At 40.1% G+C, this 21,008-nt stretch overlaps 1 protein-coding gene and 1 non-coding gene across 5 annotated transcripts in view; both read right to left on the minus strand.

Annotated features, from left to right (window-relative positions):
- LOC131039851 (sphingosine kinase 2) overlaps positions 1-21,008 on the minus strand; it is a 66,415-nt gene that overhangs the window by 20,849 nt on the left and 24,558 nt on the right. For all 4 annotated transcript variants that reach the window (XM_057972704.2, XM_057972702.2, XM_057972706.2 and 1 more), the window contains exon 8: positions 6,755-7,051. In XM_057972704.2, coding sequence (XP_057828687.2) covers positions 6,755-7,051 — 297 coding nt within the window. The remainder of the gene's footprint in view (positions 1-6,754; positions 7,052-21,008) is intronic.
- TRNAA-AGC (transfer RNA alanine (anticodon AGC)) lies at positions 12,733-12,804 on the minus strand. Its single transcript has one exon. It is a non-coding gene; the product is annotated as a tRNA-Ala (tRNA).

Below are 21,008 nucleotides of genomic sequence, written 5' to 3' on the forward strand. Positions count from 1 at the left end.
CAACTAGTGAGGAAGGAGAGAGAGACAACTCCGCGAGTTTAAGCAAATGAAGATTAGATGAGGTGAGAGATTCATCCAAACAGATTTTTTCGTCAATAGTCTCCTTGATCAATCTTTTGATTTTGAGCCAAAATTACATTGACTTTGTTATGACACTTATAAAATATGTCAATTCTGCTCCTACCAAATCTAACAAAATATAAAAGGACCAATGTCCTAGGAAGCCCGAAGGAAGGAAGCAAAGGTAAAGGGCTCACCCAAACTATTCCAAGAATCAGGCAAGGAAGTAGCATGAATAATAAATCTGCGCTAGAGGTTCCACAGTTCCAAATTTCCTTAGGAAAGGGACATTGAAAGAAAAGATGGCTAATGCATTCCTCCTCATTATCACAAAGAAGGGGCTTGGAAACATCTCTTTCTAATATTGTCCCAATAGCCATCGAAAGAAATTAAATTTGTGCCATCCAAACCTATTCTAGATTCTTTTCCACCAAGGAAACACCACATTCCTTGCTCCCTACATTTCAAGGGTTTGATATCCAAGAGAAACTAAATAAACTCCTTTTGATTCATGACCTAAGCAAGAATATCATATTCACTCAAGGAAGTACAAGATTTCTCAACCAATATAGAAGCTACAATATCATGATCTTCCAAAGAGTCCCCACTTGATCACCTCCAAGGCTCTTTCCACTGTTGGACTAGATATCCCCTAAAGAATTGGAGTATTGGAATACTTAAAATCAGCAACCTTAGACCAACCAACCTCCAAACATATGTTGTATAAAGGTTAGAAGTTGAGGAAGGACAAGAAAATATGGGGAGATTATCCTATGAGTCATACCAAAACAAGGCATTGTTGCCTTTGTTAGTTATCCAAAAGAGCCCCTTCTTTATAAGAAAATCACCCTTCTTTATAGTATTCCAGATCAAGGAGCATTTCCCACTCAAATCCATCCTCAAAATATCTTCATCTGCTACCCCTCCCAAATATTTAGAGTTAAGAATTGTTGCCTGTAGTTAATTTGAATTTTTGCACCATCTACAATATAATTTGGTAGCTAAACCCTAGTAGTTAATAGTTGGCTTTCAAAGGCCAAGGCCACCAGCCTTCTTAGGACTACAAACCAGGTCCCAATTCGTTAGAGACTCTTTTTTATTTTCAAGATTTCCAGATCATAACAATTTTTGGGAGAGAGCATCAAATTGCTTGAGAAAATTAAAAATCAATGTATTGGCAAAGATTGGAGAATAGATTTTAAGAGGGTCTAGTGACCTACAAAAGAAAGCCAATGAAAGGTCCAATGACTAACCCTCAAGTGGAATCTATCTTGAGTTTTATTGTCTCTTCTCAAGCATCCAATGGAAAGAAGAATTCCCAAATACTTCACTAGAAGAGTCCCAATTTGAAAGTGAAGAATGTCTATAATTCTACATTGAATGACCATAGGCATGTTAAAAAAGAAAATGCTAATTGTCATGTTTGAATAAGAAAAAGTGGTGTGTCTCAGCCTTCAGGCCGAGCACCCGTGCTTGAGACTGGTTCATGAATACTGATATAGAGAAGTATTGTTTTGTTATTTTGCATTGTTGGAATTTTATGTTATATTCTTGTTGCAATTTTGTTACAAATTTTGTAAAAGGGCTACCTGGTTCGTAACCTTTAATTGGGTTCTCAAGCCTGGACTGTATTCTTTAGGCGAAATTGAACTTGAACGCAAGAACTGCCAAACTCATAAGAAAATGTATAAAGAACTTTTCTTAAACCACTCTTTTAAATTTTAATTTACCAGAAGAGGAATCTATAGCAGTTCAGCAGATAAATCTGATTTTACCATCCAAGTCTTTGGCTAATGCAAAATAATTGCATCCCACCTTCTTGTTTGGTCATGGTGCCATAATTTTTATACTCCCCTTGACACATCATCCAGCACATGGTTATTCCCACAAGTCACAGCTTCCAAGGATCAACATCTCACAAGACATATTGAACCAACATGCTCAATCAGCATAATCATGCCTATTCCAATGGGTGTCAATGTGTATCTACATGCATGTAATCACTTTGGAAGCTAGAGCCTAGTATAACCACATGAAAAAGAACGAAAATACTGATAGAAACATTAAAAGGGAGATTGACTCCCAGACCTTAAATGTCTAACCACATCTAATCACAATGACTAGAAATGCTCAATTTATGAAACAAATTTTAAGAGAGCTTCATGATATATTTTTTGGGACAACCTCATTTAAAATCAGACTTCTAGCCTCTTTTAGCCATGAGCAGTCAAAACTGCTGAACTGACCTAATCAGAATTTCAGGCGTCCTACTTACTATTGATGCTCACCAAGGAAACTTTTCTTTCTATTACCTCATCTGCAAAACCTTCCCTTTGGTCACAACCTTGTTTCTTGTGCTCAAATGTAGCATCAACTTCAAATTGGATTGAAGCCACTTTCAATGAAAAAATCCTTTGTAATGTCCCCTTTTTAAATGCCCTGGTTTTTTCCCTAAAATCCTAATAGGGTTGGGAACATTAACTCAATCATATGATATATCTAATTCATTGATGGAATTCAACTATAGGAGAGTTTGGATAGGGGGTCATATAAGGGTGCCTTAAATGATCCTCTACCCTAGGCCCAAGAGCAGATGGATATACCATCCCTCTTGGCCATCATGTGGTCCTTTGCCATCTATATAAGGGTGTGTACCTAGTGAGGAATCCTATAGCCGTTGCCTTCTTCTTGTCACCCTTATTCTCCTCCCTATGATTGGAGTTCCTTAATCCAATGGTCAACCATGGTGGAGGTTTGGGGAAACTACAACAGGGTGTCTAGAACATCCTTCCCATCTAAGCCCGAGGGTGGAGCACTCCCTGCACCCCCTTGGCTTCATGGGACTATCCATCACCACCATGAGGTGGCGTGCTTAGAAGAGGACCTCATAACTGTTTCCCCTCCTTGTATTCCCTCACTAACCTTCTCATGATTGGTTGCAGCAACTTAGATATTCCTCATTATTGCCTATATCCAATATATGAGGAATTATGCATACTATTTTATCCATATCACATATATACACTAGATACAACAAATGCCCAGTCATTACCACAGATTATCACCTTGTAGGTTCATAGTCATGTCTCTAGACTGCATTACATCCTAGCATAATCATAATCTTTAAGTGTATGCCCCTAGAAGAATGATTGCACATTGCATATGTTATAATTATTGGTTTATTACTATATGAAAAGTTATCCATTAAACACCAATATGCTGCCTACCATTAAAATTATTACTTCATGCAAAATCACAGGTATAACACTAAATCTCTGTATGCTTGAATCTGATTATCTTATATAAGATCTGCTCCCTTAAAATAACATTTCCTTTAATTTTCTGCTCTGCTCTAGGTCTTCTGTAGATCAGTTTTTATTTAAATTAAATCCCACTGCTTACGCACTTCCTTAAAATCTGCTCATAAGATCTGATTTCAATAATCCCAAGTCTGAGTATAAGTCTGCTAATGAATGGAAGGATATTACCTTAAAACTCCCCTTTCACTTTTCCTCTTACCCTTGGTTTATACCCCAATCATACCCCTTTACCAAGGGATGTGACTCCTCCCAAGATGGGCGATCCATTCAAGAGAGGTAGGCCCCCAATAATCCCTTTTGAATAAAATGTTAATAATTAAAACATTTCACATTTTAGTCAGCCCTTACCCTAGTTGGCCACCTTCATTTATTTTTTTCCCCGAGTGCAGTCAGCCCTTGTAAAACAATATTATTTTAATTTATTTTAAATATCAAACAGGTCAGCCCTCATTTAACTGTTATCTCCCTAGTTTAGTATTAATAGAGACTCCATTCTAATTCAGGGGCATGACATCCTTGATAAAGGTTCCCTACAACATGCATAAGTTCGTTGCTTCTACAGCCATCATATGAATTATGTAGGGACCATGTCAACTACATAATTCATATGAATTATGTAGGGACCATGTCAACTATTTTGGAGCATGTAATACCATAAATCATACAAGGTTTGATCCCCCTTCCTGAATGCCTTGCCATTCATGTGGTAACCATGGTATGGTTTGAAGCATTTAGTTTCCCATTAACTTCATAAGGTGCTCAAAGCATGATTGAAGTGATGATTTCATTGTCTAGTTATGTAAGGGGCACAATATACAATGTAGAAACCACAATTTCATGGGCATTATGGCATCAGCCCATACATGAACTCAAATCAGGTTTACTTGTTCAAATGTTTATATTAATCTTGCAATTACATAGCACTATTGGCACACCCTCATCCCAATTAATTTTCCCTATATCCCTTATCATTTTTAAGATGCTTTCCAAATTCTTGATGAACACCTCAATTGTACCATTTTCTCAAGGATGGTGCAATCCATTACAATGGCATTAAATGAGAATCTCCACGAGCAACATTTCAACCATCTAGGTGAGAAAGTATGTTCCCTAATCGTTGACCAAGTTGATTGCTCATGTATTATAGAAAATCATCTCTTTAAAGAAATGAATTACTGACTATTGTGCAATTTTGGAAAGGCTCACTTCTACCCAACATTTTCAGTAATTTATCACAACAATGATGTATATTGCACTACTTTTATGAGTGGGTGCATCATATCCTGTCAATTGGATATCCTAAGGCACTGGTATTTATTGCATTTCTCCACATAATCCTCAACATCCCTGAAAAGGGTCTGCCACCATAAACCTTCTTTTATACCTTCCTAATTGTGACCACTCTTGCATTATGCCACCATGAAATCCCTCCATGACATTCATGTGAAACAGCAACATGCTCATGGATTAACTTCCAAAAGATACCATCCAATTGAAGACCTTCCTAATTGTGACCACTCTTGCATTATGCCACCATGAAATCCCTCCATGACATTCATGTGAAACAGCAACATGCTCATGGACTAACTTCCAAAAGATACCATCCAATTGAAGACCTTCCTAATTGTGACCACTCTTGCATTATGCCACCATGAAATCCCTCCATGACATTCATGTGAAACAGCAGCATGCTCATGGATTAACTTCCAAAAGATACCATCCAATTAAAGCTTGTAGATCATACCCTTGATTAACTAGAAGGCTGTGTTGCATGCTACCAGTTGTTTCTGCCTTTATACTGTGTCATATGCCCCACTAGAATAGAAAACCAACTGTCAATTCAAACATGTACTAAAAATACTTCAATACCTCATGGTCAACGTAGAACGTGGATGGCATGACCAAAAGATATTTCCTAAAACAAAGATTTCCTAGAAATAGATATAGAGATGGATTTGGGAGGGACCTTGCATTCGGATCATCTCAGGAACACATATGCATAAAATATAAAAAATTCTAAGAAAATTAACCATAATTTCTGTGTTGTGTACATATTCAATGTTAGATTTTAAAATTAAGAATACACCATCATTGATAATTCAAAATATTATCAGTCTATTTGGAATCAGTATTACATACATATTATCTGTTTTTTCAAATGCTTTCCAAGTTACAACAGAATCTGCCTGAAATTGCCTTAAAAACAGCCTAGAATCACCCTGGAATCGTCCCAGAAATACCATTTGTATGTTTCAGGAAGAGCCCTGAGATTATAATCCAATTTATTGCCAAGGAGATTCCAGCCTACAATGAAGATCAATTTGTACCATTTTAGGTATAAACGGTGTCAGAAGGATCTGGCAACACAGCTTGAAGGGAAAAGATGCCATGTTTGGATTAGAAAAGGCTCTTTCAGTTCAAGGAAAAACCAAGGGCAACAAAAACAGAGCCAACACAAGTAGAGATATGGGCATTATACCAATTTTACATGTTATCACTGTGCAAATGAAATTAAGCTGTTAGATTTTACAATTCCATGTCTTGAAAATTCAAATTTTATGAGGTAGAAAGTAACCTTACTGACACTTCTAAGAGATGACACTTCTAGAAGAGTAAAGAAGACAGAAAAGAGGAACACAACATACATGCAATTTGAAGATGCTATAAACAATTCTTTTCCTCTCCTGTTCAAAATAGTTTTATTTTTTTAAGGCTTTCTTAATGGTTATGACTTAAAGGGTAGCATTTGAGAATAATGTCTATTCAAATTAAAAAATCTTCTTTTTCATATCTATATCTAATATTTAGTAGTAAATTAGTAATTAGTAAGGTTATCAATGATTTTTTCAAAGTTGGATTATATAAATATCCTCACCTAGTGGTTGTACAACTATATTGAACGATTTATAAATATGACATTTACAATAAAAAAGAATACCTTGCATTCTTGATACTATTCATAATAATTATTTTAATCATTCTTCATATTTAAAACAAATACCAATTTCCTTAAAATTAAGACTCAATAGAAATACATTTAATTAATATTCATGCTAAAAGGTTTATGATCTGATTTGATCACTTTGTAAAGTGTCCCATATATAAGAAGGTTGTAAAATTGTAAATAGTAATACTAGCATCTCTTTCTTTTAAATTGCAGACAAGGGGGAAAATGCAATAAAAAGTGAATTAAACCAAAATCTTTTTGCATAGCATTTCATATCCAAGAACAAAGAAGCATTTCAAGCTAATAAAAGATACAGTAATTGCATTCCTGTCTGCTTTGTTTTCTAACTTCATTCTATTACTTGATTATTTTTCATGACAAGAATAGAATGGTTAAATTATCCTCAATTCCTGATGTAAAAACTTACCTCTGCATGAGGTGCAGGCATGATATCTTGGCTTCCCCAAGGCACATTGTGTAACCAGACAATGATAAACTGCCCGTTTATTGACTTCCATTTATAGTTCTCTGAACTATCCAATGCTCCTAAGCAATTCGATGTTTTTGGTTTCATTTCCTCAGTTCCACTGATCCCTGTATCCTGTAGAATGCTCCCATTTTCATTATCTATGGATATAGGTTCTCCATATTCTTCATAACCAGGAGCAGGAATAAATGAAACATTTCCAGAATAATGCCGTAAACGAAAAATCCGCACAAAAGTCTGCAAAAACAAAAAGTAGATAAATTTGCATACTTCAGTTTTTGAACAAGAATACTTATAAACAAAATAATATTCCTCCTCTCCAAGAATATATACCTTCGAATCTGCATGAGTTTGTGCTTGTGTGTATACATTTATGCAGTTCTTCTGTATAAGTGATGAGGACATCTATTAAAGTTAATTAGTCATCTATAGTTATCAATTAGCCAAATCCATATGCATTTGGATTAGTCAAATTATTTGAAGGCAGATAGAAATAAACTAAAATGTATTTTAACAGTTCGAAGTTGATATGGAAGCTGGGACATTAGAAATGTCAGCATTTTTGCCCTATAACAGAAGTTTGTCTTATGTAAATGAACGTCATATCCCCTCCCTAGCTGGTTGGCAACCAGAGAGAAAAAGGTGCTTTTTAACACTTTGATTAATAAATATTTAAAAGAATTAAAATAAAACAACTTATATTTCTATACTATCATATAGTTATTCTCTGAGTTAATTATGATTCCAATCCTTTACTTCTATGTATTGTAGTTTTGGTAATGTAGTTTCTAACTTTCTATTATTAACATGGACCTAGTATATTATATAAGACTAAAAAATTTAAAACATAGATCACTAAGTTGGGGTGCCATATATCTTCTGCATATTAGAGAGTAAACTTGTAAATACAAATTACATTAATGATAAAATTACATCTGAACTTGTCCACCTAAAAATTACCTCATGTCACTCTTGTTGCTCTTAGCCCAGCAGCTAACCCAGCTTCCTATGTTGTTTGCTTCTTTGTATGGAGGGCAAAATGGAAGAGTGATGGAATCTCCCTTGCTGAGTTCTAGTGATTGTTTGTTTGTTCAGGGACTAACCGTTCCCTGTCTTGAGCAGATAGTACTCAATGTTTGTCAGCTTTGATATTGCATATTCTCCTCCGTTTGACTCTATACAAGCTTCAAGCCTAAACAATTCTTTGTTATCTTCAAATTCTTCATTTCCATCTATTAACAATTGCAAGGCAGTGACTACAAAAGGGTATTCCTAAACATACCTTTGCTTCTATCATGGAGGGCATTTATGAGAAGGGTATGGATCCTTCTACCAATGGTGTGGATAAAAGAGTTGTTAACCTGATTAAGTGTACATTTAAAACCCCTCATCTAGTGCTTGGTAATGAAACATTGGAAGAGCATGCCCACTATGCTAAAGTTGGCATAGTTGGTAGATTTTCTCATCTTTGGCCAAGTGTCTTGTTGTCATTTTATGACACCCTTGGTCCATCAATAAGGACCGATCAGAGATACGATCCATGGACCAGCGCTGCCCCAGTTGATCAAGGAGAAAGCAGAAGAATCATGAAGTGTGAGGTGTTGCCTTTCCCGGAGGAAGTTCCTCCCTTGACCTTTTCTTCTTTCCCCGGAACTCTAGAACCCCGAGGTTCCGAAGTTCCTTCTCTTTGCCTTCTCTTGTTTTCCTTCTCCGGAACTCCGGAACCCCGAGGTTCTAGAGTTCCTTCTTCGTTTTCTTCCCTTCCCTGGAACTCCGGAACCCCGAGGTTCCGGAGTTCCTTCCCTTTGCTGCCTCTTCTTTCTTTTCCCGGAACTTTGGAAACCCGAGTTTCCGAAGTTCCTCCCTTTCTTTCCCCTTCTCTTTCATTCCCCGAAACCCCGAGGTTACAAAGTTCCTTTCTCTTCTTCTTCCCTTCCCCGGAACTCCGGAGCCCCGAGGTTCCGAAGTTCCTTTGCTAGATCCCGCCTTTTCCTTGCCTCCTTCTCAGTTCCCCGGAACTCTGGAACCCCGAGGTTCCGAAGTTCCTTTCCCTTGCCTTCTTCGGAATTTCGGGACCCCGAGGTTCTGAGGTTCCCTCCTAGCCTTTCTTCCTTTCTTTCTGCGGAACTCCAGGACCTCGAGGTTCCGAGGTTCCCTCCTAGCCTTTCTTCCTTTCTTTCTGCGGAACTCCAGAACCCCGAGGTTTCGAAGTTCTCTTCCTTTGCTTCCCTTCTTCTTTCCCGGAACTCCGGAACCCCAAGGTTCCGAAGTTCCTTCCTTAGCCCTTTTTCAGTTCTCCGAAACTTCAGAAGCCTGAGGTCTCGAAGTTCCCTACTGCTCTCTTTTCTACCTCCTGAAACCCCGAGGTTCCGAGGTTCTTTCCTTGTTTTCCCCACTTCGGGAACCCGAGTTTTCGAAGTCCTCAGATTTCTTTTCGGCTAGCAACACTTCCGGATGGCATGATCAACACTCGAAGCTTTAAATGCTCCGACGACTTTTGTGATTTGTGCCCCTTCTTTTGTGGAGCCACATGGGTGCATTTAATGTTTTTGGCAGGATTTCCATCAAGAGAGGTACAGGGCCATGCTTGTTGTGGTGACTTAGGTCATGTCTGCATGCTCTGACTTTGGAAGGTCAGTCAATCTACACTTCTCAGGGTTGCCTTTTGGGGGTATGGCTAAGTTGCTTGCATGTACAGAAGTCAAGTGCATGCACTTCTCTGCAGTCTCAGACTGACATTTCCCTGCACACACAAGGGTCATGATCACTCTTGTAACCAATTTTCTATATAAAGGTTGTTAAGCCTCATTGAAAAGGGTTCTCTCCCTGTTGGCTTGAGCTATTCTATGCTCTTTCACTTCTTTTGTATTTATCTTGCATTTATGCAACTGTAAGTTTGTCCATTGGCCTTATAATGAATTGAAAATCACCATTCTTGCCTTCCTTCAAACTTATGTATGCTATGTATGTTTCCTTACCTTCATCATAGGAGTATGTTTTGTGGCCCTTCTCTTGTATATGTTGTGTTAACTTATTTTTGAGTGTGACTTGTGGGAAACCTTCTCCCTTCTTGACATTCAGCAATTTCTAACCTCCATACATGCATTGGGGTCACTCATACAACTGAAGTTTGTGTATCTCCTAGGTGTTTCAGTTGATTCTTTGTGTCATTTCAGGTAGGGATAAACAATCTCTTCTTGGTGCATCACCTCCTTTTATTTTATGCATTTCTCTCTTCCCTTAACTCTGCAAGTTGTTAGAATAGGCTTAGGAGTAAGTTTTGAAGTGTTGAGTTGGTTCAACACTTGCACCTGGATTGAGAAGGAAGTCGGCCTTCTCCGGAGATTCAACCCCCTTGCGCAAGGTCCCACACTTCGGGGTTGTTTCCATGTTTCACAAGGTTGCTAAATTGATAGCTCAACAAGGGTGCGAGCTTTTGTGATAACAAGTTTTGGCACGCCCAATGGGACTTAGTTTCGACATACATGCTAAGGATTCAGTGTTGTTCTTAGTATTCCAGCCATTAGAGGCAGTCACCTTTCAAGCACTTGGTGACTGCGCAAAGTCCAGTTCTTGTTCATACGAAGTTCATAACTCTAGGGCCCCGGAACCCCCAAGTTCCCAAGTCATCGTAACTCTCGCAACTCCAGAAGTCCAGAACCCCCAGGTTCCGAAGTGCGCAACTCTAGAGGTCCGAAACCCCCAGGTTTCGAAGTGCGCGACTCTGGAGGTCCGGAACCCCCAGGTTCCGAAGTGCACAACTCCGGAGGTCCAGAACCCCCAAGTTCCGAAATCTCTACTCAACAGGTCCACTGCTTGCTCGTGACTTGTTGCAGCTCCAGATTTCATGCCCAAAATGCATAAAAGGGCATCTTCTAGAGGTAGTTTCCAGTTCGAAGAACTCTCATCTTCAGGCACTAGAAGGCGGAGAGGTAGACCTTCATTATCACCAGTTAGGGAAGTCAAGGTTGCTAACACTCCATCTCCCAGGTCTCATTCTACCCCTCCATTTACAAGACCATTACTATCAAGGGCTCCCACCACTCATATCAATAGACCATTGTTCCACATGGCAAGAAATCAGATTTTTGTTACCTTCAATGGGGGGAGTCTCCTTATTTTGACTCAATGGAATGATATACCAGTGTCTGCATTAAAGAGTATACCATACTTCACTAGTGAAACAGCTACTACGCCCATTGAGCACACATTCAAGACATTGCAAACATCTGCTCCATTCATAATATTACTCGGGATGATGTCGTTGTCAGACTCTTAGCCACATCTTTGAAAGGCAAAGCTTTGCGGTGGTATAGAGGGTTGTCGTCTAGCTCCATTCACAATTGGGATGAATTGGGGGAGAGGTTGTACAACCATTTTGAAGACAAAAGTGATCACCTATCACTTGTGGAGCAGTTGACTACGATCAAGAGGGCACCCCACGAGTTCATGGGAGATTTCAATTTCAGATTTCATAAGACATGGAATAGAATTCCTGCTCTAGTGAAGCCATCTCCAAATCATGCCTTCTTGTATTATCGTAGAGCTCTCAACAGCGATATAGCTGTCATGGTACAATCAATGGGTGGAGCCTCTTTAACGGGTGCATATGACATAGCCATAAGGGCAGAAAATTGTTTGATTCAGGCTGGGAAGATAGCTCCAAGGCCTCCAATGCCTCTCATCCCAGAAGCTCCTACTCAGCAACCCACCTTGGCTCCTATCCCCATGGCACTCGCAGGACAATCATCCACACCATCTACATCCTCCAATGAGCTCCATGAGATCAAGGCTCTATTGCAAAATTTTAGCAATGAGTTGGTGACACTAAATAGGCAACAAGCCCAGCATAGCAGACCTTATCAGGCACAAAATCAGAACTATCAGCAAAATAGGCCACCCTTTCAAGGGCAAAACCAATGGAGCAACACCAGGCCTTTGAATAGTGTGAACCCCACAGCTGCAAGCAACTCGAAAGCGATAGTTCCAATGCAAAATAACCTCGCCCAAGAGTAGGATTGGTGTCAACCATGCAATCAGCCACATAACCAAGGTGCATGCCAAAATGGAGGGTTTGGCCAAGCTTTGGTGGTGCAGGATGAGCCAACCACTTCTGACCAGCAATATGACCCAAATCAGCCTAATGTTGGCACTCAGGCTTACTTGCAAGGGGATTCTACCTTTGTCAATTGGCAGGAAGCAGAATTTTGTGGTTTGAATCAAACAAATGGTGAGTCTATGCTGCCGCACCTTCAACATCAGCCCAAGCTCCAACGCCCACCGTAGTCGTCCATGATACAAGCCAAAGTACCTTGCAAGGGAGCAAGAGGTAGGAAGAGGCCCAAGTCGTCCAAAGAGCAAAGGTAGACCTTATAGCCTCAAAGGGGCCTCTAAAATCAGCTGGTGTTCCTTTCAACATAGTTGATCAGATGAAGAAGGCCAACCTCAACGTCACTATTTGGGAAGCCCTTTCCATCCCATCTCAACAGGGATTTACTTAAGGAGGCACTGAAGGACGTCGACCAATCAAGTGACGAGGCAGCAGTCAACAAAAAAGCAGTCTCCACCAGTTTGGTGCGACCCAAGGAGGAAGAAGATTCAAGCAAGATCAGCAAGCCTCCCCCTTTCTATCTCTCCTTAATCATGGGAGATAACTTGATTCACAATTGCATGATAGATTCAAGAGATAGTAGCTCAGCCATGCCAAAGTCTTGAGACATGGACCAGCTAGGACTCGAACCCAGGGCCTTCCATACGCTGCTGGAGTGCTCTACCACTCAACTACTAGCCCCTCTTGGACCAGTCCATCGTCGGTCCGGGTGTGGCTTATTTCCAACACCAACACCCCCCCTTAAGCCACACCTCTTGTGTGCTTGGGGCTCCTAGCCTGGACCTGGCTCTAATACCATGTTGAGACATGGACCAGCTAGGACTTGAACCTAGGACCTTCCATATGCTACTGGAGTGCTCTACCACTGAGCTACTGGCCCCTCTTGGACTAGTCCATCGTCGGTCCGGGTGTGGCTTATTTCCAACACCAACACAAAGAAGGTAGTTGATCTTCTTGGCATAGAATATGAACCTGTGACTAAAGGGGTGGTCCAATTGGATGGCACTTCTATTAAGACAGTTCGGGTTGTTAAGAATTTGAAGTTAACCTTGCATGCATGCCTTGGTTGCACTGTCTTGCAAGACGTATCAATCATCGACCTCCCTGCCTTCTTTGCCATCTGCCTGTCTAGAGACTTCACCGCCAAGATAGGTGGGTACCTGTCTTCTAATTGGTCCCACATGCTCTTTTGAACAAGGTATGGTACTGTTGTGACGTTTTCACACATCGCCCCATTGCAAATGGGGACCCATGTTTTTTTGCTTTTTAGGGTTTGTTTTCTAGGTCTTTTAGGGTTTTGTTAGTTAGCCTTTGCATTTTGAGTGTCGCCCAGGTGATCACATGGATAAGCAAGTTCGGCTTGAGTGATGTCTTGATCCTGAAATTTGGCTAAGTCTGGAATGTCCTGAAATTTGGGCTAAGTCTGAAAGTCCTGATCCTGAAATTTGGCTAAGTCTGGAATGTCCTGATCCTGAATTTGACTAAGTCTGGAAACTGAAAACCTCAAAAAACTAGATTTTGCAATATAACTCCTGGAGGTCTGAAACCACTCTCAAACATCCTGAAAGTATATATGGAATATAACTTAAAGTATAAGAAAGAAGAAAGATAGAAGGAAATGTCACTTATAAGAAAGAAGAAAGATAGAAGGAAATGTCACTTAATGTTATATTCCATTAAAATTGTCCTGATAGAGAGTTCGAAAAGTCAAATTTCGCTCCTGAACTTCACTGAGGTTCCAAAGCGAAAAGCGCTCCTGTCCCTCTCCAAGGGTCCAAGGCGAATCGCTCATGTCCCTCACCAAGGGTCCAAAGCGAAAAAGCTTAGTGGAGTCATTCCTGACCTTGTTTGGACAAATTGAGACATCAAAGGCATGATGGAGGACAAAATGAACGTGATAGAGCATCCAGACTTGATTAAGGACGATGAAATGATGGAGTATTTGTCTAGAAAGGTAAATTCGCTCCTGTCCCTCACCAAGGGACCAGAGCGATTTTATTCATATGCACATTTTTAGACCTTGTTTGGACATTAACTTTTATTCATAGCATGAAGTAAGATGATATCTTCCTTAGCCAAGACATTTTTTGATGAAAATTGTAACGATTTGGCCTAGAGAGCAAAATTCGCTCCTGTCCCTCACTGAAGGACCGGAGCTTGAATTCCAATTTCGCATTATCCTTGCAAGATTTAAGTGGTTTCGCGATTTGAGGAGGTCAAGGGAAGTATGTTTTGCCCGTTGAATATAACTTAAGTACGCCACAATGAAGAAAATCGGCCTAAGTAACAAGTTCGCCCCTGTCCCTCTCCAAGGGACCAAGGTGACTGGCAAGGGCGCTCCTGTCCCTCTCCAAGGGACCAGAGCGATTTTCCCTCAAAACAAGATTCGGGCAAAAGGAAAGCAAGTTTCGCATTTGAGGTGGATGGAGGAAGACACAATCGATCCGTTGAAGATAATTTTCGAAGCTAGCAAAGGACGAATTGGCTTGTAATTGCAAAAGTGCTCCCGTCCCTCACTGAAGGACCGGAGCTTGAATTTCAAATTTGCACTGTTATTGCAGGATCAAGACAATTTTATGATTTGAAGAGACCAAGGAAAACATGATTTATCCATTGAATATAATTTGGAAGGCTAACAAAGGACGGATAAGCTTGGATTTGCAAAATAGCTCCTGTCCCTCACCAAGGGACCAAGGCGAAAATGCTTTAAAATGCACTCATTTCAAAGATCGAATAAATTGAACTCGAAATTCTAAGTAAAAATGCCATCTTGGACGTCAAAAATGAGGTCTTGGACGTAAAAAACAAGAAATTGTAAGGCTAAGATGAAAAGGCGCTCCTGTCCCTCTCCAAGGGACTAGAGCGATCTTGTTGATGTCCATTATCTTGCCATGCCTAGGCACCAATATCATCTATGACACATTAAATGCCAATTTCGATGAAACCTTGAGATATTTTAAAAATTAAATTGACATTTAATAAGTGCGCCTAACATTTAATAATTAATTTTGAGCCTAAAAATCGAATTTTTTAATTATAAAGGCATTTAAAATTAATTATTATTATTTTAAAAATAAAATGGGAGCGCTTGGGGTATTATTTAATGTTATTTTTCAAGTCCGCCTCTCCTTTTATTTAATTTTTATTTATCTTTTGCCCTATTTTTCAAGTCGGCCTATGGGAAATGAAAGGATGAGCGCCCATATAAGAGAGGTGTGTTGAGCGATTTTAATCCATCATTCATTCATTCACACAAGTGCGATTTGGAGAAGGACAACAAGGTGCGAAATCTAGCTTGTGTGGAGCGAATTTCTACCAAGTGTGGATACTAAGGAAGGCGAAATTCATCTTGAAGGCTATTGGAGAGGCGTATTTCTTGCTAGATTGGAGGATAAATTCCAGATGTTTTGAAGGTATTTGAAGGCGAATTTCCAGATCTTGAAGAAGCTAGTGGAAGATGGAGTTCTTTTCCAAGCTAAAGGGGGCACATTTTGCTAAAGGGAGTCTTGATCTACATTTTGCCTAGCGAATTCTCCTATTTTTGCATCATTTTTTAGAATTAATTCCCAAGTGGAGGTATGGCGTAATCACCTTGGCACCATTTTTGAAGATTTAAATTTTGCTTTGAAAATCCTAAATTAGGAAATGATAACTCAAGATTTATCATGAAGTTTCCTAATTAAAATCTTGAATCTTCCTTTTAAAGTTTAATTTTTTCAAAGATATATTACTAATTTTGAAATGTTGTGTAGGCATCAAATGGAGATCCCGGAGTTGGAAAATCAAGCCAGATCAAGGACGATCAAGCAAGGACAAGGACGACCTTCTTCGATCCAGCCTAGCAAGGGCAAGGGCGACCTCCTCCAACCTAGCATCGACAAGGACGACCTTGTTTGGACTAACGTCATCAAGGGCGACCTCTTCCAATCCAGCATTCCAAGGCGAGGTACAATAGTCATCCTGCACATCAAGGACACAAGAAGTTAGAACAAGGGTTTGTTGAAGAAGCAGATAGTTCCAAATGAATTAATTAAAGCTAGCTTCTCAACAACATCAAGTTGAATATTTACCAAGTTACAAGTGTCAGACGAGGTGGCATCCTAGTCATCACTTCTCCAGTCAGTGTGGTCCACCTCAGCATGTCCAGATTCAATGTACCTAACTCATGGAAGGTGGCACAAACTCCGATGTACCTACCCCAGCTATCCATTGGTGGAATTTTCTAGAGAGGACATGTGTCCAAGCAATACAATTATTTCATTGGTCAAGCATTAAATGTTATGTAATGGTTGTAACAAACCCTAATTAGGGTTTTCATTGTTGAATCTTGGCCATTGATCTCGAATTGATCTAGGCCATCGAATTGTATTGTGGGCACTATATAAGCCCTGGCATTTCATTTGTAAAGGCTAATTAGAGAGAGTTAGAAGATAGTTGCAAGAGTTAGAATATAGTTGATAGAATAGCAATTAGAGTAGAGTAGAGAGAGAAGGCAAAGATTGTTGCCAAGATGTTGTTGTAAAAGACTTGTAACTTCATTGAAGAAATGGTGAAATTTATGGGTCGATTCGACAATTTGCATGGTCTTTATACTTCTCACGTTTGATTTCATGTTATTAGATGAGTGGAAGAAATGTGCTTGATTGATGGTGGAATTCGTACATCCATACTACTAGCAGTTTGTTGATTGCAGACTTGCCTTGCGTAGTGTTGACGTGTATTTCATACACAATCATACACAGAATAAAATACCCAAAGGCATCTTATCCTCTCTTGAATAAAGTCGCTAACTGCTGAAGATTTCGCAAGAAGGATCAGTTAGGATGACTCCAATGTTCTTTTTGGTAGGGTCTCTACGTGTGGATAAGCACCAGTGGTCGTTGTGATTTGCTGTGTCCTCAAGGGGCCTTACGTTGCCGAAAATTTTACTAAACTAAAGAAGCTTTTACAAAAAATAACAAAAGGATAGGGTTTTGCAAGAGGTCTAATCTAGTCTAACCCTAAGAATGACTTCATGTGGACAAGACTTGGCAAGATTCTACCAACTTCAATTTTGCCATTAAGTAACAACTCAATTGAAATTGATGCGATCTTCTAAGGTAACAAATGGTTCTTCAACACATCAAAGATTAAAGACACTACCACGAAGGTACATATCCAAGATACAATAACGATTGAAGGTTAAGTGATTCGAGTATTCTCCAGTCGACCACGCAAGGCGTTCCTACAATCAGCAAGAAGCTAGTGGTTTGGAAAGCGAATCCTACCAAAGATCAAGTCCAACACTTTGTCCTTCGAATTAACACACTACTTTGATTGAGAAAGATTCAAGAAAATTGAACAACCATGAAGATAACCAAGAAAATTGCAACAAAACACCATAACTTCAATATTTCATTGATTTCAAAGTCATCATGTACAACAATTGTTTGAATTCTTTCTTCAAAGCTCAATCTTGCTACGAAAGTAAATTGCTTCTAAACTCTAATCTCTCATCAATAATCTAATCTTCTTACATCTAATTCTTATTATGAAAATGAAATGAAATGAGGGTATAAATAGCATCCTCAATTACAATGAATGGTCCAGATCAAAAGCAGATCAACGGTCAAGATCATGACACCTAAACCCTAATTAGGGTTTGTTACAAAAGTTCCCCTTTTATTGCACAACATTAAATGCATAGCCAATTATTAAATTTGGCACGAAAATCTAGGAGACATAAACCAATGACAACTAAGGTGCCATGTCATCTATAACAACCTCTCATCTAGAATCTTATTCCCTTTCCAATTCTCTTTTTTAGCATATGCAATGAATCTTGACACGATTCCTTTGATCTCAGCAATTGGAATCTCAGGAAGATTCTTCATTCTTTCTTCCAAGTGGATGACCTGATCAAATGCATCTAGAAGAGCTGCGTCCCATGTAAGTTCAAGTTCTTTAGTCTTTTCAATCAGGAGCATGGTAGCAAACATCTGGTCCTGTTGCTCATCTGTGATATTAGCGTCCTTGCAAAAGATGACCTTGATTCTATCCTCCAATTCCTGCAAATCCACATCTGTCTCAATTTCGATCCTCCTGCCAAGAATGGTACGTAGTACCTCAAATACTCTGTCCTGGATCGGATTGATCACCTCCTCAACATGGCTACATCTAGCACTGATGTCCTCAAAGAGAACTTCCTTCATCTAGAGTAAGGTTGACCACTGAAGCAAACTATGAGGTCCTCCATCCATGATCTTTTCCTGTGCTGAGACCTTCCTCGATGTTTGTCTGATTACCTTCAAGACAGGAATGATAACCTCTTTGGTATGAGCAAAAGCAGCTACTGTTATCATCAAATTGTGGATAATCTCAAGAACCTTGATAGCCCTATGAATAGTCTTCATCATCCTTGTTGTAAATTCTACGGCAACTGTATGAGATTTGTCCATCCAAGTACTCATACGCTGGACCATACTCCTGAATCTCTCTGCCTCACCAATTGATTGAAGGGGAAGTGCCTGTATGGGTGATCTTGCTGGATCCTGACGTCCTAAAGGTTGATTGAGATGGCTGAAATATGTTCTCCATGCACCAACCTCTCTCTCAAGCTTCCTATTCTTCTCCATTTCTTCCCTAAGCTTGTCTTTCAAGGCCTCAAATGAATCAGTGGCATCATCTAGTGTCTGCTCGGCTGTGGATGGACCTAGCTCAAATGTCTCTATATCATATTCCTCTGCTAAGATCTCACCTTCATACTTGTCCACTGCCGGCGTAGCTATCTGCAATTTTCTGGATCCAGTTTCATCTCTAATCATCTTGGACATCTTGGTAGCCTTCCTCTTTTCTGTCACTTCCTGGGAATGTCCGACAAGGCTCTCCAAGTCAATTACATTGTCTTCGTCTTCAATCACGATCACCTTAGTTAATCTTTCCTTCAACCAATCTGGGATGGCAGATCTTGTCTCTTTAACCTGTATTTCCTTGGGCAATTCTTCTTCTCTGGGCGGAGATGTTACTTCATTATCTTCCCCATCTTCATGCAACTCATTGTCTTGAAGAGATCCACCTGTTGCCTGTCCTTCTTTATCATTCTGTACCATTGACTCCATCGAATCTTCCACTTCAAGTGTCCTCTTCTCAGGTCGAGAAGATGTGCTGGATGAACGATCTCGGTTGGCCCCTTGCTTCTTCTTGGAAGATTCTCTCTTTTCAGGTCTCTCTTTCCTCTTCGAGCCTCTTGGATGGAGATCGCCTTCACTTGCACTTCGAAGGTTGCCTTCATTTGTATTTCTGGGATTAGAATTACCTTCGCTCACACTAGCTCCACCTTCGGCTGGTTTCTCTTCCAAAGTGAAAGTCATAGCTATGCCTTGCTCTCTCAACTTCGGATGCTGCACATCAACCCATCTGCGAGTACAAGACAAGACTGGAGCCATCAAAGCATCTAGATCCACGACCTCGGGCTCATTCCAATCCAACCTTACTGATTTGCTTTCTCGATCATAGGATGACTGGAGATGTCTACCACTGTCCTGAGCTTGGTCGGCCACTCTGTAAATCTTGCATTTCCTGATGAAATCCAAAGGCAATCTAGAATGCATCTTTCTTTTCACTTCAAGATCGTCTAAGAGATTCATCATAAAATCTTCTATCTGAAATTCATGCTTAAACTTCCTACCGACTGTCTCCTCTATATATCCATGTGGATCAAAGCTTTTTCTCAAGGCAAAGGATGAAAAAGAATACAAAGCTAACTCCTTCTCTGCGTCATCCATGGCTAAAGCATTAGGACATACCTCAACTGAATTGCCTAAGATGATAGGTACAAGAACTCCATTTCCATGTCTGTGTCTGAAAGCCTTCGCATAAGCTGCCAACTGTCTTGTTACCTCAAGTAACACTATTCTGTCTGTCGGATATCTCGGCAACATGTATGGAGGTGAAGGACATCCATGAACTCTGATATAAGTAAACTTCGGAAATTGGATAAACCAAGCACCGTACCTCTTTACTAGTTCTTGTGCATTCTGTGATAATCTGTTGTGAATCCCACCTTGCAACGTCCTCGTGATGTTCATCGTGAAGGTATCATTAACTAACTTGTAGTTGCTTCCTGGCGGATGATGCAAGTGGACATAGGAATCACAAACTCTGACCTCGCCGGGTCCTCTTCCAATCACTCCTCTGTGAGGTAGTCCTGCGTACTCAAAGCTCCTGATCAAAGCATATATGACGTATGAACTCATGTGGAAGGACTTGGTAGCTTTGAGTCTCCTCAACTGTACGTCCAAGCAATGGCTAATCATTCTGGCCCAATGAATTGTTCCTTTTCCCTGAACTATCACCTGGATAAAGTAGAACATCCACCTCTCAAAGTAGAAGGCTTGAGGAGCTCCTGTGACTCGGTTGAGCATTGTAATCAAATCTCTGTACTCCTCCTGGAAATCGATCCTATGTGGTGTGTTCGGTATCTTGCTCAGGCGAGGACGACTCTTGAGTAACCAGTTCTTGTTAATGATGCTTAGGCAAGCATCTGGATCATCTTCGTACATTGACCTGACTCCTTCTATGCTCTTGTAGACCATATCCCTGTGCTCTGGAAGATAGAAAGCCTCACTTATAGCTTCCTCTGAAAGATATGCTAAAGTGTTTCCTTCCTCGAACACGATTGTTCTGGATTGAGGATCATAATGACCAGCACACTCGATCATCAACTCATGGCATTGTACTGCTGGAGGGAAGCCGGCCGCCTTGATGATGCCACTTTCGATTATCCTCCTGGCGACAGGTGATGGCTTACCAATGTAGGGGACCTCTCGAAACTTCTTCGTGCTGAAGTTGCCCAAGTTGGTATCTCCAATGTTGCTCCATTTAGACACGATCTTGGTCTCCACTTCTTCGGTCTTTTGATCTTCCTTCATGAGAGCTGGACGACTGGTGGATGCTCCCGTCTTCGGGGTTGCCATACCTACACAACATTTCATAATAAGTAACTAGATATTGCAATGCATAACATAGATTAGATTAATTTTAGGAAACTTCATGATAAGTCTTTGAGTTCTCATTTCCTAAAAACGATTGAGCTACTGGAATTCA

Source organism: Cryptomeria japonica, chromosome 7 (genome assembly GCF_030272615.1).
Source record: "Cryptomeria japonica chromosome 7, Sugi_1.0, whole genome shotgun sequence".
Lineage (NCBI taxonomy): Eukaryota > Viridiplantae > Streptophyta > Pinopsida > Cupressales > Cupressaceae > Cryptomeria > Cryptomeria japonica.